Source organism: Cibotium barometz, chromosome 18, assembly GCF_041138505.1.
Source record: "Cibotium barometz isolate CiBa-2024 chromosome 18, ASM4113850v1, whole genome shotgun sequence".
Lineage (NCBI taxonomy): Eukaryota > Viridiplantae > Streptophyta > Polypodiopsida > Cyatheales > Cibotiaceae > Cibotium > Cibotium barometz.
The window spans coordinates 20,359,416-20,377,008 of record NC_141063.1 but is presented as its reverse complement, the minus strand read 5'-3'; the positions used below and the strand labels follow the sequence as shown (position 1 = coordinate 20,377,008).

Here is a 17,593-nt window from a genome sequence, read left to right as displayed (position 1 = left end):
CTCCATGAGACTAACGAGTTATTAATAATCTTGACTTAAAACAGCATATATGTTGTGTGTCGTGTGTGTGTGTGTGTGTGTGTGTGTGTGTATGTACATATTAATGAAAAGTTCAAGATTATTTACTAAACCTCAACTCCATGAGACTATTGAGTGTACTTACAAAGCTTCAAATCATCAACTCCATCATGCATAGCATAGACTACGTACTATGACCACTCTAGTCGGATCGTTGATGCCCAAGAGTAGGTGCAAGTTCATGCATAAAGATAATGCCCATAGGTAACAAATCTCCCTAGATCTTACACATTTGCGTATAGAACTTTGTGACTTAGATGCTCAAAAGAAGAAATGCACCTCTATCACTTCCTGACCATATGATTACATTCAGGGATTCTTAGTTCCCTTAGAATAATAGTGTGAGATGCCAAGAAACATCTCTCTCCATTAGACCATAAACCATGATCCAGCATGAAACACTCAAGTTGAAAAGCATGACAAAGGCTACATGCATACATTTGTCGTAGTGTATGTGATTTATATGTATCCAACTGTAATACCATGCCATCTTCCCCCAAACAAGAGATGTAAATTACCTTTAATCAATGACAAAAAATAAATAAAATCTTTTCACCATACTTTATTGGCAGAAACTGCCTCTATGATTTCCTTCAGAGTTCCCTGTTAAAGAAAGCAGGGGCCATTAAGATGCAGCAATGAATGCAACTTCCAAAGATAATCATAAAAAGCACACACTCTCACCATTGAATGGTCTTTCAATCCAAGAGAAAGAAGCAAGGGTCTTGACGAGCCCGTACCACTGCCAAAACAGAGAATCAAAGACTTTTAAGCCCACTACATCACATTTTATGTTATTTCAATGGATCCAATAATGGTTGCAACAAAAATCATCATACGTCTACGTGTATAGCCCTACATCTATGCTTCTAGAAGACATACAATGACATGCATTACTCATCTATATCCACGGTCTCCTTGAAGCATAGACGATGGCCTGATTTCAAAATTGACACACCCAAAAAACCCTTGAAAGGGCTTGCTTCTTCTACATGGTTACTCATGGGAGGGTTACTCGTGGCAGTCAGCATATGGAAAAAAATGAGGCTCACAAAAAAATGTGACACTCTAGAGCACTAATAGCTGCCTCTACCAGCTGAGTTTTCATGCGTCATATCCCTCCCAGAAATTTCATTACTACAAAATTACCTTCACAACTCAAATGCCGGACTCTTCCTTGGCCTACCCTTTCTTTATCTAAAAAGACCCTGCTAGTATTAGATGACAAAAATGTAAAAAACCTTCTTATGCATCATTATTGCCAGCTATGCACTACTGTCACCAAGTACGGTAGATGCTTACTGAAGTTGGCAACCACACACAGGCTTTCATGAAATTACTCAGGTGGCTTGGAAACCCCAAGGTACCCACTTCTAAAAGTCCCTAAAAGGTGCAAATAAGATCAGTGCACATTGCGCTCCCATCTCATGCTAAGGTACGTATGGCCTCAGAAGTCGTGTGCACCACAGCTGGTCAGCTTCCAGTGTGAATCCAAGGGAATGGAGGACCTTCATATCAGCTGTATCACTGACCAATAAATACCTGATGGCATTGTTCAAAATGCTTTCTGCGTCACAATAATCCCTCCCAAAACTGTTTGGGATCCATATTGACCATGAGAATACATGTGGGAAGCACATGGAACAATGTGCAGGGTTTTAAAATTGAGGCGGCTCCCTCGAGTACAAAACTACCTCTAGAGTCTCAGAAGAACTCTTCAAAGAATGTGCATACCTTATGTGTTCGATTAGTTGTCTTGCACAAGCTCGTAACATAGGCTGTGGTTCAAAAAGCACCAGCATACAGGTTAATACCAAAGAGGTAGCAAGCTCTGGTTTTAAGAGAGCTGTGCGAAACATCCTTCAGTTATCTGCCTACCTCATCATGTTTGCCCAAGAGAACATTCACATTGAAGGTAGTTTGTGCACCATACGCCTCCTCTTTTCTGCACAAGTTGGGTTATCATAAATATTCGACAAATAAAAGCTGATTTTAAGAAGCATTTGAAAACAATTTAAGAAGCAGAGGTTAAGGCATTGACTAAACAAGCACGATTTTGAATAATACGTCTAGCCCATAGGGACGCATAAAAGTCTCAATGACTATACTTGTCAATTTAACAAGACAAATCCAAGATCTATTGGTGAGTGTAATTCTAAACCAATAATAATATCTTCATAGCAATACTATTGTGGATGAAAAAAAAGCTTCTAATTTTAAGCCAAAAGGCATAAACCAATAATAATATCTTCATAGCAATACTATTGTGGATGAAAAAAAAGCTTCTAATTTTATGCCACAAGGCATCCCTAGCTACTCAAACGCCTCTCTTCTTTGTCTTCTCTTCCCGACTTGCAATGGACTTGAAGCTTCCTCACTCTATAGCATATCCTTGAAGGGGGTTATTTGGGCGCTAGGCATAATAAAGAAGGCGTAAAGTTGCCACTCTGTACACAGTCAAGTTAAAAGCTCACTGCAAGCACAAAAAGTATGCCTTTGACATTGCAACAAGTTCTGATTTTTCAAAGCCAGAGGAGGAGATGCCTTGAAAACCCAGCCGCTACTTTTTACTTAGCATAGGTCATCATATATACTATACACTAATCAATTCATTTAACCACCAACAAGATCAAGAACGCTAAGACTTGACAGTAATGATAGTAAAAGCATAGTTCTTTTCTTTCCCCTAAGGAAAAGATCTATCAACTCATAAAGAAAATAAGCATTTGAGAAAACATATTTTAATAATAATATCTTCATAGCAATACTATCGTGAATTTTAAAAATGCTTCTAATTTCATGCCACAAGGCCTCTCCTAGCTACTCAAACGCTTCTCTTCTTTGTCTTCTCTTCCCAACTTGCAATGGACTTGAAACTTCCTCACCCTACAGCATATCCTTGAAGGGGATTGTTGGGAGCTAGGCATAATAAAGAAGGCATAAGTTGCCACTCTGTACACAATCAAGTTAAAAACTCCCTGCAAGCCCAAAAAGTATGCCTTTGACTTGACAGTAATGATAGTAAAGCATAGTTCTTTGCTTTCCTCCAAGTAAAAGGTCCATCAATTCATAAAGAAGATAAGCATTTGAAAAAAACAGATTTTAATAATAATATCTTCATAGCAATACTATTGTGGATGAAAAAATTGCTTCTAATTTTATGCCACAAGGCATCCCCTACCTACTCAAACGCCTCTCTTCTTTGTCTTCTCTTCCCTACTTGCACTGAACTTTAAGCTTCCTCACTCTATAGCTTATCCTTGAAGGGGATTATTCGGAGCTAGGCATAATAAACAAGGCGTAAAGTTGCCACTCTGTACACAATCAAGTTAAAAGCTCGCTGCAAGCCCCAAAAGTATGCCTTTGACATTGCAACAAGGCTGTGATTTTTCAAAGCCAGTGGAGGAGATGCCTTGAAAACCTAGCCCCTACTTTACACTTAGCATAGGTCATCATATATACTATACACTAATCAATTCATTTAACAACCAACAAGATCAAGAACACTAAGACTTGGCAGTAATGATAGTAAAAGCCTAGTTCTTTTCTTTCCCCCAAAGAAAAGCTCCATCAACTCATATAGAAGATGAGCATTTGAGAAAACACATTACAACCCTCTAAAGAGGTAAAAGTCTAGAAAAAGGAAGGAATGGCTAGCCACTCTTGAAGGGGGACTACATATGCATGGTGGGGGAAAGACACGCACTGGGGGTTCTAATGCTAACAGATCTCATCCCCACTAACCTGTGGTATATTGCTTGCCAAAATATGAATACATACAATGAAGAAACAGATCCAAACTCTCAGATCTGAACTCACGTATGTTGTGCAAGTTCTCCTACATACATAACCTAACTAACACCCTGCTGTCCTCCACTTGAGCATGGGGGAAAATGTTCATGAAGACTGCAAACTGATGATCCGGATGAAACATCTGCTGCCTTGGGGTCTGGCTCTGCAAACACCGTCTCTGAATGCCCTACTTTTTTTTTGGCAAGAAAGAGACTTCTAGTAAGTACGAAGAAATCAATACAAAATCATGGCTAGAAGCCAGAAATCCTCATCATAGAGTGCAAGGTAATCGCAGCCAGTCAGGGGCTGACCTTAAATAGGGATCTAACAACTGGTTGTCTTGTAGGACCTAACACACTCAAACACAACACACACACAGAATAGGCTTAACCCTAATTGTATATTATGTGAAATGAGCTGAAGTACAAAATGTTGCAAAAAACAAAATATGTTCAGAATATGATCTATGAAATCTCACCTCTAGATCTGCTGTTGATGCTAATCCTGAGCAGAAAACGTTGGCTGCAGATCACTCATCGGCTCTTCCAACGTGCTTTTCTCTTGCGCTCTTAATGGGTAAGCTCCAAAATCCTGAGATGGACCCAACTGTGACACCTCACCTATAGTACAGGTCAGCCAATCTTGTGCAGAGTTCAGCCAGGCAGGTGCTTGGGCCAGGCGGACAGCCCTGTGGGCAGCTGCCAGTGCCACATGGCAAGTCAGCTGACCAGCAAGGGTATGTGCTATATACATGTGCATAGCAAAATCATCTGCTCTCAGCATTGAATTTCACAGAGCGTTTCTTTGTAGGCGAGTGCTAGCCAGGAGTATTCCGCATGTCGCAGGGCTGTAGTTGACGCTTTCACTCAGCCATACCTCCCACATTTTTTAGAATTCAGTTGTAAACTATTTCTTGTACATATTACAGAACAATAGTTTTAGGACTCTTGTGTGTCCTGTGTTTGTTGATTCCGCTGCACTTTACTCTCAAACCCTAGCAAATAGGCACAAGTGTTCTACATCAATTGCCTTATTTATAGGCCCACAAAGGGAGTATGCTCAAAGGGAAAGGTCTCCAAATTCGTTTTAGATGGTAATTTGTGTCTATCTAGAGTGTGGAGGCGGTGAATGTATGTCACCCTCTTGAAAAGTGCATCCACCATTAGTGGTGCTACTCCAAAATCTACAAGAATGATAGGGTGTGCTATTGATGGTTTGCCCCGATTATGTGGGAGAGCATCATGACGTGATGCCTCTCAATCCTCTTCCTTGAGGTTTGGCCCCCAAAAAAGGGACCCCATACATCACTATTGGGGTGATAGGTGTCAAAGAGCCATCCTTTCGTACTAGGTTCCTGGAAGTGTGTCTAGAAGCACTTTCTCTCGAGGGCTGCTAGAGTTGCAAAGCCCCTAGTCATAGTCACAAGGAATGGGCATTCTTAGACTTGGGAATGTTGGGGATGGCAGCATCTCCCCGTTCCCATCCCCGTCGCATGTCACTCTATAGTCACAGGGAATGGCCATTCTCAATCTTTTCCGTCCCCGTTCCCCGTCCCGATTTCGCATCCCATGTGACTATGCCCCTAGTCAACCTATCTAGGCTATTGGACACATGGTGAAAAACAAGCCTGAAAAGGTAACTCCCACGTATACATAAGATTTGATTGTGTCCACTGGATCTCCCATGTAAGTGAAATGATGCATGGATGTCACTAAGTCCAAAACCTTGTTAAAACCTTGTAAAAAACGTATAACTAATGACAGGTGCCCCAAGTCAACCCTCATGTTCTTGGGCCCGCCCATTTTGGAGTTTATGGATGATTGTAGAAACGGTGAAAGGGATCGATAAAAGGGTCAAGTGGTGGGGCAAGGGGGAGGTCATTCTTTGGCAGCAATGACAAGGGACAACTGCAGCCCAAGCCAATGTGGAGACTAGCAAGTTGTGGCATGATAGATATAAGCATCTGACTATTCACACTCTCAAAAAAAATAGAGTGGTAAGCTAGTTGAGCATTTGCCACCACTTTCTGACAAGCCGAATCTATGCAAAGCTTACAGGATGGGCAAACAGCACCAAAAACCTTTCTGCAAGGGGTTGGTTTTAGGGCCAAGCTCCTCTTAGCTTGTGAATGCTTATCTTTGCGGGAAGATAAGTACTATTACTCTTGGAGGTTCTTTCTATTTTTTCACTTTGGTAGATGATCACAATTGAAAGATTTGGATATATTTTTTCAAGAAAAAGATTCGTATAGAAAAGTTTTAAGAATGGTTGGCACTCATCTGGCATTGGTGAACTTAAGACAAGAATTGATCTTAAGAAATTTAGTACACACTGAGAAGGAGAATTCATGTTTGATGACGCTTTCTTCAAAGGGAGAGACATCAAGCGGCAACTCACGCCTATACTCCGCAACAAAATGATGTTGCAAAGTGTAAGAATCGTCCTGCTGTCAAAATGGCAAGAAGTATGTTCATAGAAAAAAACTTTCTAAATTACTTCAAGCTAGAAAAGTTAAGAGTGTCGTTTACATTCTTAAGTAGAGTGTAGGAGTAGGGAAAAGGAAGGGAACGAGGAGCTAGAGCTCCCCCGCTTCATGACCGCCACACGTTCTTTCCCTCCTCCCTGCTGGTTTCGTTATCACCCCCCCTTCCCCCCTTTCTCAACGCACTCCCCCCTCTCCCCTCATCATTGCCTGTGCTACCCACCTCTCATGTGTCTCCTACCCACCAAGCATCCCGAACCCCTGCTCTATTGCCCCTACCACCCCTCCCCTACTTCGCCCCTACTACAGTCCCATCCCCATCCTATCACGTGCATCCTCTGCACTTGGATGCCATGGACATGGCTTTGCAGGAAAAGTGCAAGCCATGTGGCTGGACACCTCGTCCCTTGTAAGCCCTTGTCCACAGATATGACAGCCAGTGGTCACCAATGTCTTATGTGCATGTCCCATACATGTCAATCGTGCTTGTCCCGCACACCAATGTAACCCTCTTGAATGATGTATTTATGTTCCGGGCACTTATTAGGCTAGTACCGTGAGCGGGCATTTATCAAAGTCATAGGTCTAGGCATAAGAGTCCATGTGTGTGTGAACCCATCTATGAGATGGAAACTAGCAACACTTGGTGGGGCATCGGGCTTTTGTGGCCATAGGCATTGGACAGCCCATAGGGTGGACAGGAGGCTAAGGGGGCCGCCAGAGCATAGGCACGCGACCTGGGAAGGCCACAAGTGTGTGAAAACACAAGACAAGCATATTTATTTGTCCAATTTGCACGTCGGCCAGCCCATGCACAAGTCAGCCTGTATATTAAGCCATCCAACCCCTATATAGGGTGCTCCAGCCTCATTGCCAAGCATCGGACAATCTTGCATGTTTGACCAAGTGAGCAAACCTTGTGCTGCCCACAAGTCAGAAACACAAGGAAGAAGGTCCAGTAAAGGTGTGACCAGCAGCATTTTCCTAAAATGCCACGTTTCCCAAAACGCAGCACATAGAGGTCTCCAGGTGGATTAAAGCAAGCGTCAGTGTGCTGCACAGAAGGAAAACGCCAGTTCAGCCCTCTTCTGAAGTTCTGCACTAGCCCCACATCAATCATCACCTAAGAACTAAATTACATTTTGTGGGCCAACTCTCTCAATACCTTGGGCCCACTCTTCCACAAGCTGATCTGCAGCTTTTCGAATCCCAGAAGCATCATGTGAGGAAATGAATTGCATTCTTCCTCAAGAATAAGCAATCATGCCATAAATGGACCTTTTTCGAGTGTCACTCTAGCCATTTGCAATAAGTGACACACCATTCTTTGCCCAACTTTCACGCACAGATTCTAATGCACATTCAATTGCAATTTTCTCCTTTTGCAACAAGGTGGTGCGTAGTGTCTCATAGAAAGAAGGCTTGTATGTTGGGCCATACCATGCAATCTCCTGGACCATTTCAATAAAATATGGGGACCTGGCAACATTGAATGCTACATGATCATGATAAAAGAACCTTACAACATTTGCATCTACCCTCTCTTTCTTGCGGGGATCCCAAGCTGCTCCCAAGTTTTGCTGCTTTCCAGAGCTTACATCCATAGACTACGAATCTTGGGAAAATGCAAAGCTCCCAAGTCTTCCATACTGCTGTCCATCTCCCATGCTTACAGCTTCCCCATGTCTAGTGAAGTAAGATGCAGCAATTGTTGGTTTCTTTCATGCACATGCTTTCTCCTCTTCACTTGGGTACTTTGCCAAAGATGTGCTCTCACACGGTTTGCTTCTCTTGACTTCTTTTTGTTACATTGTTTACATTTCCATCGTGTTGTACCACCCTTAGATGAATAACGTTCTAACCTTTCAACCTCTTCCCACCAAGTTGCATTCAAAGCCGATCGCTTTGAGCCTGAGGAAGCTATGATTTCTACGAATTCAAGCAGCAAATTGATTAGCCTTTCAAAGCTATCCATGAGGAGAGAAATGAAATGAAATGATGTATTACCGTCTCTAAGAGGCCATAATGGCCTATGAGATCAAAACTAAGAGTACATCTGAAGTTGGTGTCTCATCAAAGAGAACAACTAAATGAGAATAAAAAGTAAAATAAATTGAATGTCCTACAATTATAAGAACAGAACTGTAAGACTCCGAGATGATACTGAGTAGAAAATACTGGAAAATACTGAAAAAAGTATATCAGGTAGATCCATGTATGCTGATCAGTTGAAGTGTTGCCCTCTCCTTAGATCAAGTATCTCCGCCATGGGGCTGTCTAGAATGGAGAGGTCGTAGAAGCGAGGTAGGCGCCTCCGATGCCGAGCAATAATGGCTCTAATCTGGCGATGGTGAGGCTGCCGTGGTCGGGTTCCTGGTGGGCGTGGCCAACGAGCACGACATAAGATAACTGCTCTATCAATGGTGACTCCCTAGGAGCGTGGTCGGTGCCCTGATGGCCCAATGGAGGAGGTATCAGGAGGTGTGTGGGTTGCTAGTGCTGGTGCTGGTGCTGGTCCTCTACAATGTGCTCTATCCTGGGCATAGGAAACTTATTCTTAATAGTGAGTTTGTTTAATGCCCTGTAGTCTACACAAAGGCGTGCACACTTGTCCTTCTTTTGGACAAATAGGATAGGTGCAGCAAATGGGGAGGAAGAAGGCCGAATGAATCCGGCTCGGAGAAGCTCAGATAACTGCTGTTCTAACTCGCCCTCTAAAGTCTTGGAAAGACGATAGGGAAACCTGCTAGAAGGATCTGATCCAGGGACCAAATCAATGTGATGGTCCTCAGGGCGAGAGGGTGGAAGATTGGGAGGGAGATCATCCCTAAGCATAATGTCCTGGTGTCTGGATAGGGGGTCTGCTAGCTCGTCTGGCCTAGAGATGCGAAATCAATGGGATGCCAAGAATGCTTCTATCCCCACGAATCATGGCAGGCTCAGGAAAACCTTTACAAATAGTAAAAGTGTCCTGCCCCCAATTGGGAATAGGCTCATACTAAAGGAACCACTGAATTCCTAAGATCATGTCACACCCCAACAGAGGTGAGACGATGAAATCTCGTTGAAATGAGGCCTTCTGAGCTTCAAAGGCAAATCGCTGTGCCTGCTGGGAAATGTGGGTGCGAAGACCAGTTGTAAACCCGTCCACATCCAGATGATATGGGACTAATGTGCAGTTCAATTTACTAGCTAACTGGGGAGAGATGGCATCTTCAGAACTACCCATATCGAAAAGGACTATAAACTAACGGCCCTGAGCAGAGCCATAAGCTCGGATGAGGCTCTTCTGAGCAGCATTGCTCTCACCCTCCTGCTTAGCATCAAATACCACAGATGGCATAGGGTGCATGGAAGGTAAAAGTGGAACTGCATTTGAGGTAGTAGGCGGGGCTGGAGGAGCTGGGGAGGCTGTGGCAACTGTGGCAGAAGGAGCTTTGGCGGCTTGTGCCGCTTGCCATTTGTGGCAATCCTTCTTACCATGCGCTATAATATGACAGAAAAAACATCTATTTTTTGACTGGTACTTCCTTTGCTCCTCTCGAGGAAGATAACCTCTAGTAATGCCTGCTTTAGCCTTTTCATCAGGGGTTTTCTTAGGTTCTTTATCCTTCTTACCCCCTGAACTGGAGCTATTACTGCTGTCCTTTTTAGCATCTTTAGAAGACGCGTTACCTTACCCTGTCTGTGCAGCTGATTGCTACTGCTGGGGTTTGGTACTGGACTCAGATGACTGCTTGGGCTTGCCCCCGTTAAGCTTCATTTCTTCATTCTGAGCGAGACTCAAAGCCCGGTCATATGTACTTGGTTCAAAGTTACGAACTGTGAACCGAATGGGTCCAATCCACGAATGAATTGCTCCATCTTAGCCTGCTCAGATAACCCTAACTGCTGTGCTAAAGTAATAACCTTACCGGAAAACTAAAGCACTAGGGATCCGTTCTGTCTGAGTCCATAGAACTCGTCTTTCAGACCGGTCATGTACTGGGGCGGGAAAAATCTGGTCTTCAAGTCATGGACAAAGATGTCCCAGTCAAAGGCTGTGACACCTGTGGCCTGGTCTGTATGAATACTAGACCAATTGGCTGAACTGTACACGGCTGTAGAAACACCTCGATGACCTGCTCTCGAGCCTATGCTCTCTTCCCAGGGCATGAGTAAGGGCTGCACACCTCTGAGGCTGAGAAAAGGAGATGGTGGACTGTTCTAAGCTATGTTAGAATGCTGTAAATGCTTATGAATGCTGTGTTACCTTCACCAGATGACTGTTGCATGTATGGATGATGCACAGAAGGCGGGGTACTGCTGTAGAACTGATGCAAGACTGAAAACGCAGGCTGTAGGACTGAAACGCAGGCTGTACTAGTGCTGGACAGGAACGCATATGTGTACGGCTGCTGCTAGACAGAAACGCTTATCCTACCTAACCACTAAATGCAACTAAAATGAATATGTGTATACCTATCTTTTTTTTTGAATTTTTTCTTTTTTTTAAAATGATTTTATTTTTTTACTTTTTTTTTCTTTTTTTCTAATTACACAAAAATATGAATTACGCTAAAAAAATACTAATTATGCACAAAATTACAAAAATTTTAAAACAATGCAAGTTTCTCTAATTATGCAAGAAATTACAGAAATTTAAGAAATAAAAAGTTACAGAATATGCAAAAAATTTGGATTCCTAAAAAATACATAATTTACAGATTTTTTTTTTAATTTCTTTTCTTTTCTTCTCCTTTTCTTCTCTTTTCTTTTTTTTTAATTTATTGTTTTATGGTTTTTTTTTTCTTTTTTTCTTTCTTTCTTTTTTTCTATCTCCTTTTACAGAACTGTAAACGCAGAGGTGTACGGCTGGACAGAAACGCAGGCTGACTGTACGGCTGAATCAGGGGCTGATTGGATGTTGGATGCAGGCGCCTAGGGCTGTAGGGACTGCTGAACTGCAGGCGTTGGATGAACAAGGTTGGTGGAAGCAACCTCAAGCACTCCAAGGGCTGGATGAGACTAGTCTAGTGCTGAAGGCAAGGGAAACTCCTAGGGCTGAGGAGGAAAGCTCTTAGCACACTGAAGACTGAATGAGAAACTAAGCCCTATGCAAGCCTATTTATACTAACTGGAGGTTGGTCAAGTTGGCTAGTCATTTAATAAAGTTTATATTTATAAATGACAAATAATGCTAAATAAATACTATAAAATATGGAAAAAATAGCAAATAAATCCTAGTAAATTCCCTAAGGCTTCTGGGATGTTCTAAATGATGCACAGGCATATGAATGCATATTATGCAGGATGCAGAGTGCTTTCTGATGCAAACCCTGAGGCTTGCAGCAGCTGGTTGCCGCTTACACAGAGCTCAGATCCATAGAGGAGAGGAGGGTGGAGTATAGACATCATGCTAGAGCTTCCTTCTAGACCCAGGCCAGAGATAGAGTCACTAGGGATTTCTTTGAGATTGCAGACCCCCACGAGCAGACAGATGGTATTCGCAAGCTACGTGGCCAGGATGGATCTATTGTTTCTGAACCCCCCCCCCCCCCATGTGAGAGCCATAGCCACATATTTTTTCAGATTCCTTCTCACGAGGGGCCCATTATCCTCACAGGTGGCGGATGCGCAAGAGAGGGTCTGGCAGCACACGAGAGAGGTGGTCTCCCCTGCTCTCCGAACTTTCCTATTCACTCCCTTCACAACTGAGGAGCTCGTGTCACCGAAATCGGGGACCCAGAGCCATAGACAAACACTTCAAATACCAGACATAGCTTCAAAACACAACGGACGAACCATAAACAACATAAATAACACCGCACTGAGCCGGAACAGCCGGCCCCCCATAGGAACTTGTTTTTCAGATAGAAGCTTTTTTTACAAGAAACCAAGGTGCAGGTGCGACTTGTACTGGATTTTCCACAAAGCATCAGCACAACTCTTGCCCAAATCTCGATCTCGATCTCAGTCTAGAGACAAGATACAAAGCTGTCCAAAACACTCTCAAAAACAGTCCCAAAATCAGCCTCTACTGCATGTTGCATGGCCAGATTTGTGTAAGACAAGAACACCGGCTGAAACCACACGTGTGTGAGCTGTACAACTGTACAGATGCTGAACAGCCAGCAAGCGATCACTTAGCAAGTGGCCAGCTGGAGGAGGGAGAAGAAAACTTATGTACGGCCAACTCGAAGAGAAGAGGCCAGGAGCCCCTGTACAGCCAGCACTAAAAGGAATAGAAACAAGCTGCAGTTGGCTGTGTACAACCAGTGCACAGAGGAGAGAGAGAAGCACTGTACAGCCAGTGCTAGAAAATCACCAAAAGCTTCTGTTGTACAGTCAGCGAAGAAGAGAAGAGAGGAGCAGCTGTAGTCGGCCAGATGGTGCAAGCACTTGATGATAAAAACAGACCTCCCTTGCCTCTTTAATAGGGTCGACCAGCTACATAATAGCTGTGCTTTTCCTTTATGCCCAAAATAGCTGAGCTTGCCCAGAATATCAAATTTTGTGCTTTTCCCAAGCTTGTAGCCCAAGTTTGCTCTAGGGGCCTCCTTCTGTACACCTGTTTAAATAATAATGTCCAGCCAGATTTTAATAATGCGTGAACACATTGACTTATAAACCTAATCACTTTAATGATTAAAATCCCATGCTGCTCGTGCTCTATAGCCATCTTTCAGGCCAAACTTTGCCAGTAAATGCTTACTTCTATGGAAAATCCCCGTTCACACCTTGGCTCTCCTCAGTGTGTGAAACACTGGTCAAGATTGGTGAAGGAACCAAATGGTGACATCCCCTCCATCATGACCCTAGCGTAGACAAAAATCCCCAAAGGCATCATGTCCACTCTACCACATGCACTTCGTGTCGATACTCAAAGCATACACTTTGGAGGAGAGGTGGGCTCAAGTTCATTCTACCACATACAGTCCATGCTCATACTCTGGCCACACCTTGTAGGATGTAGGCATATGCTCACTTATAGTAGTGCTATGTGTGAACAGGGCTTAACCAAGGGCACTTTTTCCCATGTGGTTTTTCCCCTTGGACATCAAGTGTGAAAGGACACATATAATATTTTGTAGTTCTATATTATATGGATGTGGCACACATGCAAGGGTTGACTTGCATTTTGTGGATACCACACTTTTGGCTCTCTCTCTCTCTCTCTCTCTCTCATTTCTATGTGTGAGCTTCTCAACCTTGCACCTAACCCTAATGTGCTAAATAATGTCTCCAAACCTTGAGAGCGTGAATCACAACATAAAGCTCCTTCTCAAGGGTTGGCCAACGAGATTGAGTATCGTCTAGCTTTTTACCTTCAAAAGCAACAGGTCTACCATCTTGAAATAGAGCAGCCCCGATGGCATAGTCACTGGCATCAGTTTCAAGAACATAAGACCGACTAGGATCGGGTAATGCTAAGATAGGTGCTTCCTTGACTTTATCTTCCAAAAGTCTGAAGGCCATATGCAGATCGTTATTCCAAGTGATAGGTTGATTTGACTTACGTCCACGACCTTTCAAGAAGTTGGTCATTAGTAGTGTGAGCTGAGAGTACTCCTGCACAGATTTCCGAAGAAAAACAACAAAACTGAGAAAAGAACGAAGTTGTTTCACTGTTCACGGTATAGGCCAGGTCAGAACCTTCTGAACTCAGTCATAGTCAATTCTCAATCCATCTCTAGTGATTTTGTGTCCGAAGAGCTGGGAGCTGGCCTTGAAGAACTGCTGCTGGAAAAATTTCTGTGAAATTCCGTCCGTAGGCTGCCAAATTCCGTCGCCTGCGTTTCTCCGTCCGTCAGATTCCGTCGCCGCTGTGTTTCCGTCCGCGGGTTCCGACCAGTTGCTCCACCGTCCGGCCGCCAGAGACGGGCGGCACTAGTGGGGAGCCCACCACCTCCGCCCAGCCTCACGGGCGGCGCTTCCTCTGCAGCCGGCGCCGCCAGCTCCGTCAGCGCTACATCCGCCCCGTTCCGGCCGGTGCTACTCCAACGGACACAGCGCCGTCCCGTTCCGTCGACGACTGCAGACTAGCCGTCCCAACGCGCCCCGGCTCCCGTCCCGTTCGGCCTCCGTCGCCGTCGCCTCGCCCAGCGTCGTCCGAACGCTTCCGGCCAAGGCTCTCCGTTCCGGTCGGCGCCTTGCGCTCCGCCACAGCAGCCGACGTCGCCGGCTCACTATTCCGTCTCGACCCGTGCCTGCTCCGGCCATCCTACGCCGGCGACTCCAGTCGCCCTCCGTTCGCGCCTGCAGTCTTTACCGTCGCCCGTTTTACAGGCCATACGCGTTAGCTAGCGACTCCAGCGCCCGTCTCCCCGTAGCCATCGTAACTGCCCGCCACCAGCTCGCCTGTCCAACACCAGCACGCCTGCCCGCCTCTGGTTGGTTCGACTCCCTCCAAAGTCTGCATCTCCAACGACTCTCAACATTTGCAGCTTTGAGTCTTCCTCATCGTTGAAGTCTCCAGCTCTGCTGGCTCCCCCTACTCAACTGTCTGCTCCAAGCCTCCTCAACTTGCACAAAGGTATTTCTCTGTCAAAATTTTTTATCAAACCCAAATACAAAATCTGCAGCCACTGCACTGCAGGTCATATGCCAATTTTGCAGACAATGAATGCTGTGCAAGTCAGATTTAAAGGAAAATTGCAGGTGCAATTTGGGGAATTTACCAATTTCAGGACAAATTGAAAATTGGGCATGCTGCTTAGCCTGCAATTTGGGGGTTTTCAAAATTGAGGTCAAAATTGGCAAATTGAAGCTCATACATTTGCAGAAATTTGGGGCTTTTGAGGAAATTGGCAAATTAGATGCACATTGAAGCGATTGGAGTGCATAAAAATTGGGGATTTTCTGATTGGAGCATGTAATTGGGCATTACAGCTGCGATTTGTCGCGTATGTATACACATTGAGTGTAATTGGACAATTTGGTGCAGGTTTACACTTGCTTTGGTTTGCAGGCATACATTTGCGCAGGACATTTGGTTGCCTGGCAGTGCACATTAATGCTTGGTTTGCTTGCAGTTATACTTTGTTGACATGGCACAGAATGCTACGGATGTATTTCGTGTGCTCACCCAGGAGGACAAGCTGGATGGATCCAACTACTCCCTCTGGAGTTTTATGATCCGTAATTTGCTGGTAGCCAAAGGGCTTTGGGGCATCGTGTGTGGTGATGACACACGCCCACATACCATTCAGCCAGCCACGCCTCAAAGGGGAGGTGCTCAAAGAGCTCCTGATGTAGATCCTGCTCCCACACAAGAGCAGAAGAGATGGGACTCTAGAGATGCACAGGCCATGTCATTGATAGCCCTTTCAGTGAAAAGGACTATTATTCCGCACATTCGTTCATGCAAGACATCGAAGCTTGCATGGGACACATTGGAAGCAATGTATCAGGTACGCAACGAGGCAAGAGTTGCCTACTTGAAGAGGCAATTGGATCTTCTTTCTATGGATGAGGGTGACTCCATGGCAGATCATCTCACCAAACTGAAAGATTTGCAGGAACAATTGCTCAACATTGATGAGGTTATCCCAGACAGACAGATGGTCACCAACACTCTTCATTCTTTACCGCCTTCCTACTTGGGCTTTCACACCTCTCTCAACCTCTCGATGAGAGGAGGTGGTGATCCCGTCACTTTTGAAGAGCTCGTGGGTTTACTCTTGCAGGAAGAGCAAACAAGAGCAAACATATCGAGCAACCGTGGTGGAGAAAAGGCATTTACAGCCAAGGATAAGGGTAAAGCAAAGAGCTTTAAGCATGGGGGACAACAGTCTAGCAAGGCTGGTCATGGACAGCCCTCTTCTAGTGGTGAAAAGTCTGACAAAGGGGATGCAAACAAGCCCAAAAAGAAGGGCAAATGTCACTACTGCCATAAGCCTGGACACTACATCAGTGAATGTAGAAAAAGGATTGCAAAAGAGAAAAAGAAAGAAGCAGGCAATGCAGTAGCAGACTCTTCGGATGACAAAGCACAGCAATCAGCTAATGTAATCCAGGAAGAGTACACTTTTTTGGTCACATGCACTAGTGACACACCAGGTGCTTCAGACACTGATATGTCTTGCATTGCATCTGACAGACAGAATGCATCATGGTATTTTGATAGTGGTGCTTCGAGCCACATCACTTCATGCAAAGATGTATTTCAGCACTTGGTTTATGCTTCAAATGGCCGCACTGTATCATGTGCAGATCATACCACATATCCAGTAAAGGGAATTGGTAATGTCATACTTATTGCAGCCAATGGTGCCAATATATGTATGAAAAATGTATTGTATGTTCCAGGGATAAAGAAAAATCTGCTCTCCGTCTCAGCCATAAACGACCAAGGTTTAAAGGTTGAATTTGAAGATGGGAAGTGTTTGGTAAAAGACCCATCAAAGGGTTATGAAATAGTCACTTCTGGAACACGATACAAAGGCTTGTATAAGCTGGACAGCTATGACAAGTGCACTTATGATGCAAATACAGTGGCTGCCCACACTCCTGCTATGCATGATGCAGAGCTATGGCATGCTCGTTCTGGGCATGTAAATTTTCAGAGTTTGATGCTTTTGCAGAAGCATCATATGGTTGATAATATGTCGCCTCTTGAGTCTCCGCCAAGACATGTATGTGAGGGGTGTATTTTGGGAAAGATGCATCGGAAACCATTCCCCAAAGATGGAGCTGTTAGAGCTGAAAGTAAATTACAGCTCATACATAGTGATGTATGTGGTCCAATGCGGACACCATCCATAGGGGGGCATCTTTACTTCGTCACATTCATTGATGACTACTCCAGGTTTGCTTGGGCTTACCCTTTGAAAGCAAAAGAAGATGTGTTTACATGCTTTCGACACTTTGTAGCAATGGCTGAAAATATGTGTGCATGTAAAGTCCAAACACTCCGCTCAGATAGAGGTGGAGAATACATGTCAAATGCATTCAAGGATTATATGCTTCAAAAGGGCATCAAACACCAATGTACTGTGCCTTATACACCGCAGCAGAATGGTGTAGCTGAGAGGAAAAATAGATCTCTCATGGAGATGGCAAGATGCATGGTGAAAGCACAAAAGTTGCCTCACAAATTCTGGATGGAAGCTATAATGTGTGCAACTCATGTGTTGAACAGGTGTCCAACAAAAGCTTTGAAAACCATAACACCATTTGAGGCTTGGTATAGCCGAAAGCCAACAGTGGATTATATGCGTACATTTGGGTGTTTGGCATATGCACATGTGCCAGAACATT

At 44.3% G+C, this 17,593-nt stretch overlaps 1 protein-coding gene across 8 annotated transcripts in view; it reads right to left on the bottom strand.

Annotated features, from left to right (window-relative positions):
* Positions 1-246: 246 nt before the first annotated feature.
* LOC147629050 (proteasome assembly chaperone-like protein) overlaps positions 247-17,593 on the bottom strand; it is a 38,667-nt gene continuing 21,320 nt past the window's right edge. For all 8 annotated transcript variants that reach the window (XM_086812268.1, XM_086812272.1, XM_086812271.1 and 5 more), the window contains 4 exons: positions 1,957-2,023; positions 1,813-1,856; positions 763-820; positions 247-681 (listed from right to left, as the gene is read on the bottom strand). In XM_086812268.1, coding sequence (XP_086668394.1) covers positions 631-681; positions 763-820; positions 1,813-1,856; positions 1,957-2,023 — 220 coding nt within the window. In that variant the 3' untranslated portion in view covers positions 247-630. The remainder of the gene's footprint in view (positions 682-762; positions 821-1,812; positions 1,857-1,956; positions 2,024-17,593) is intronic.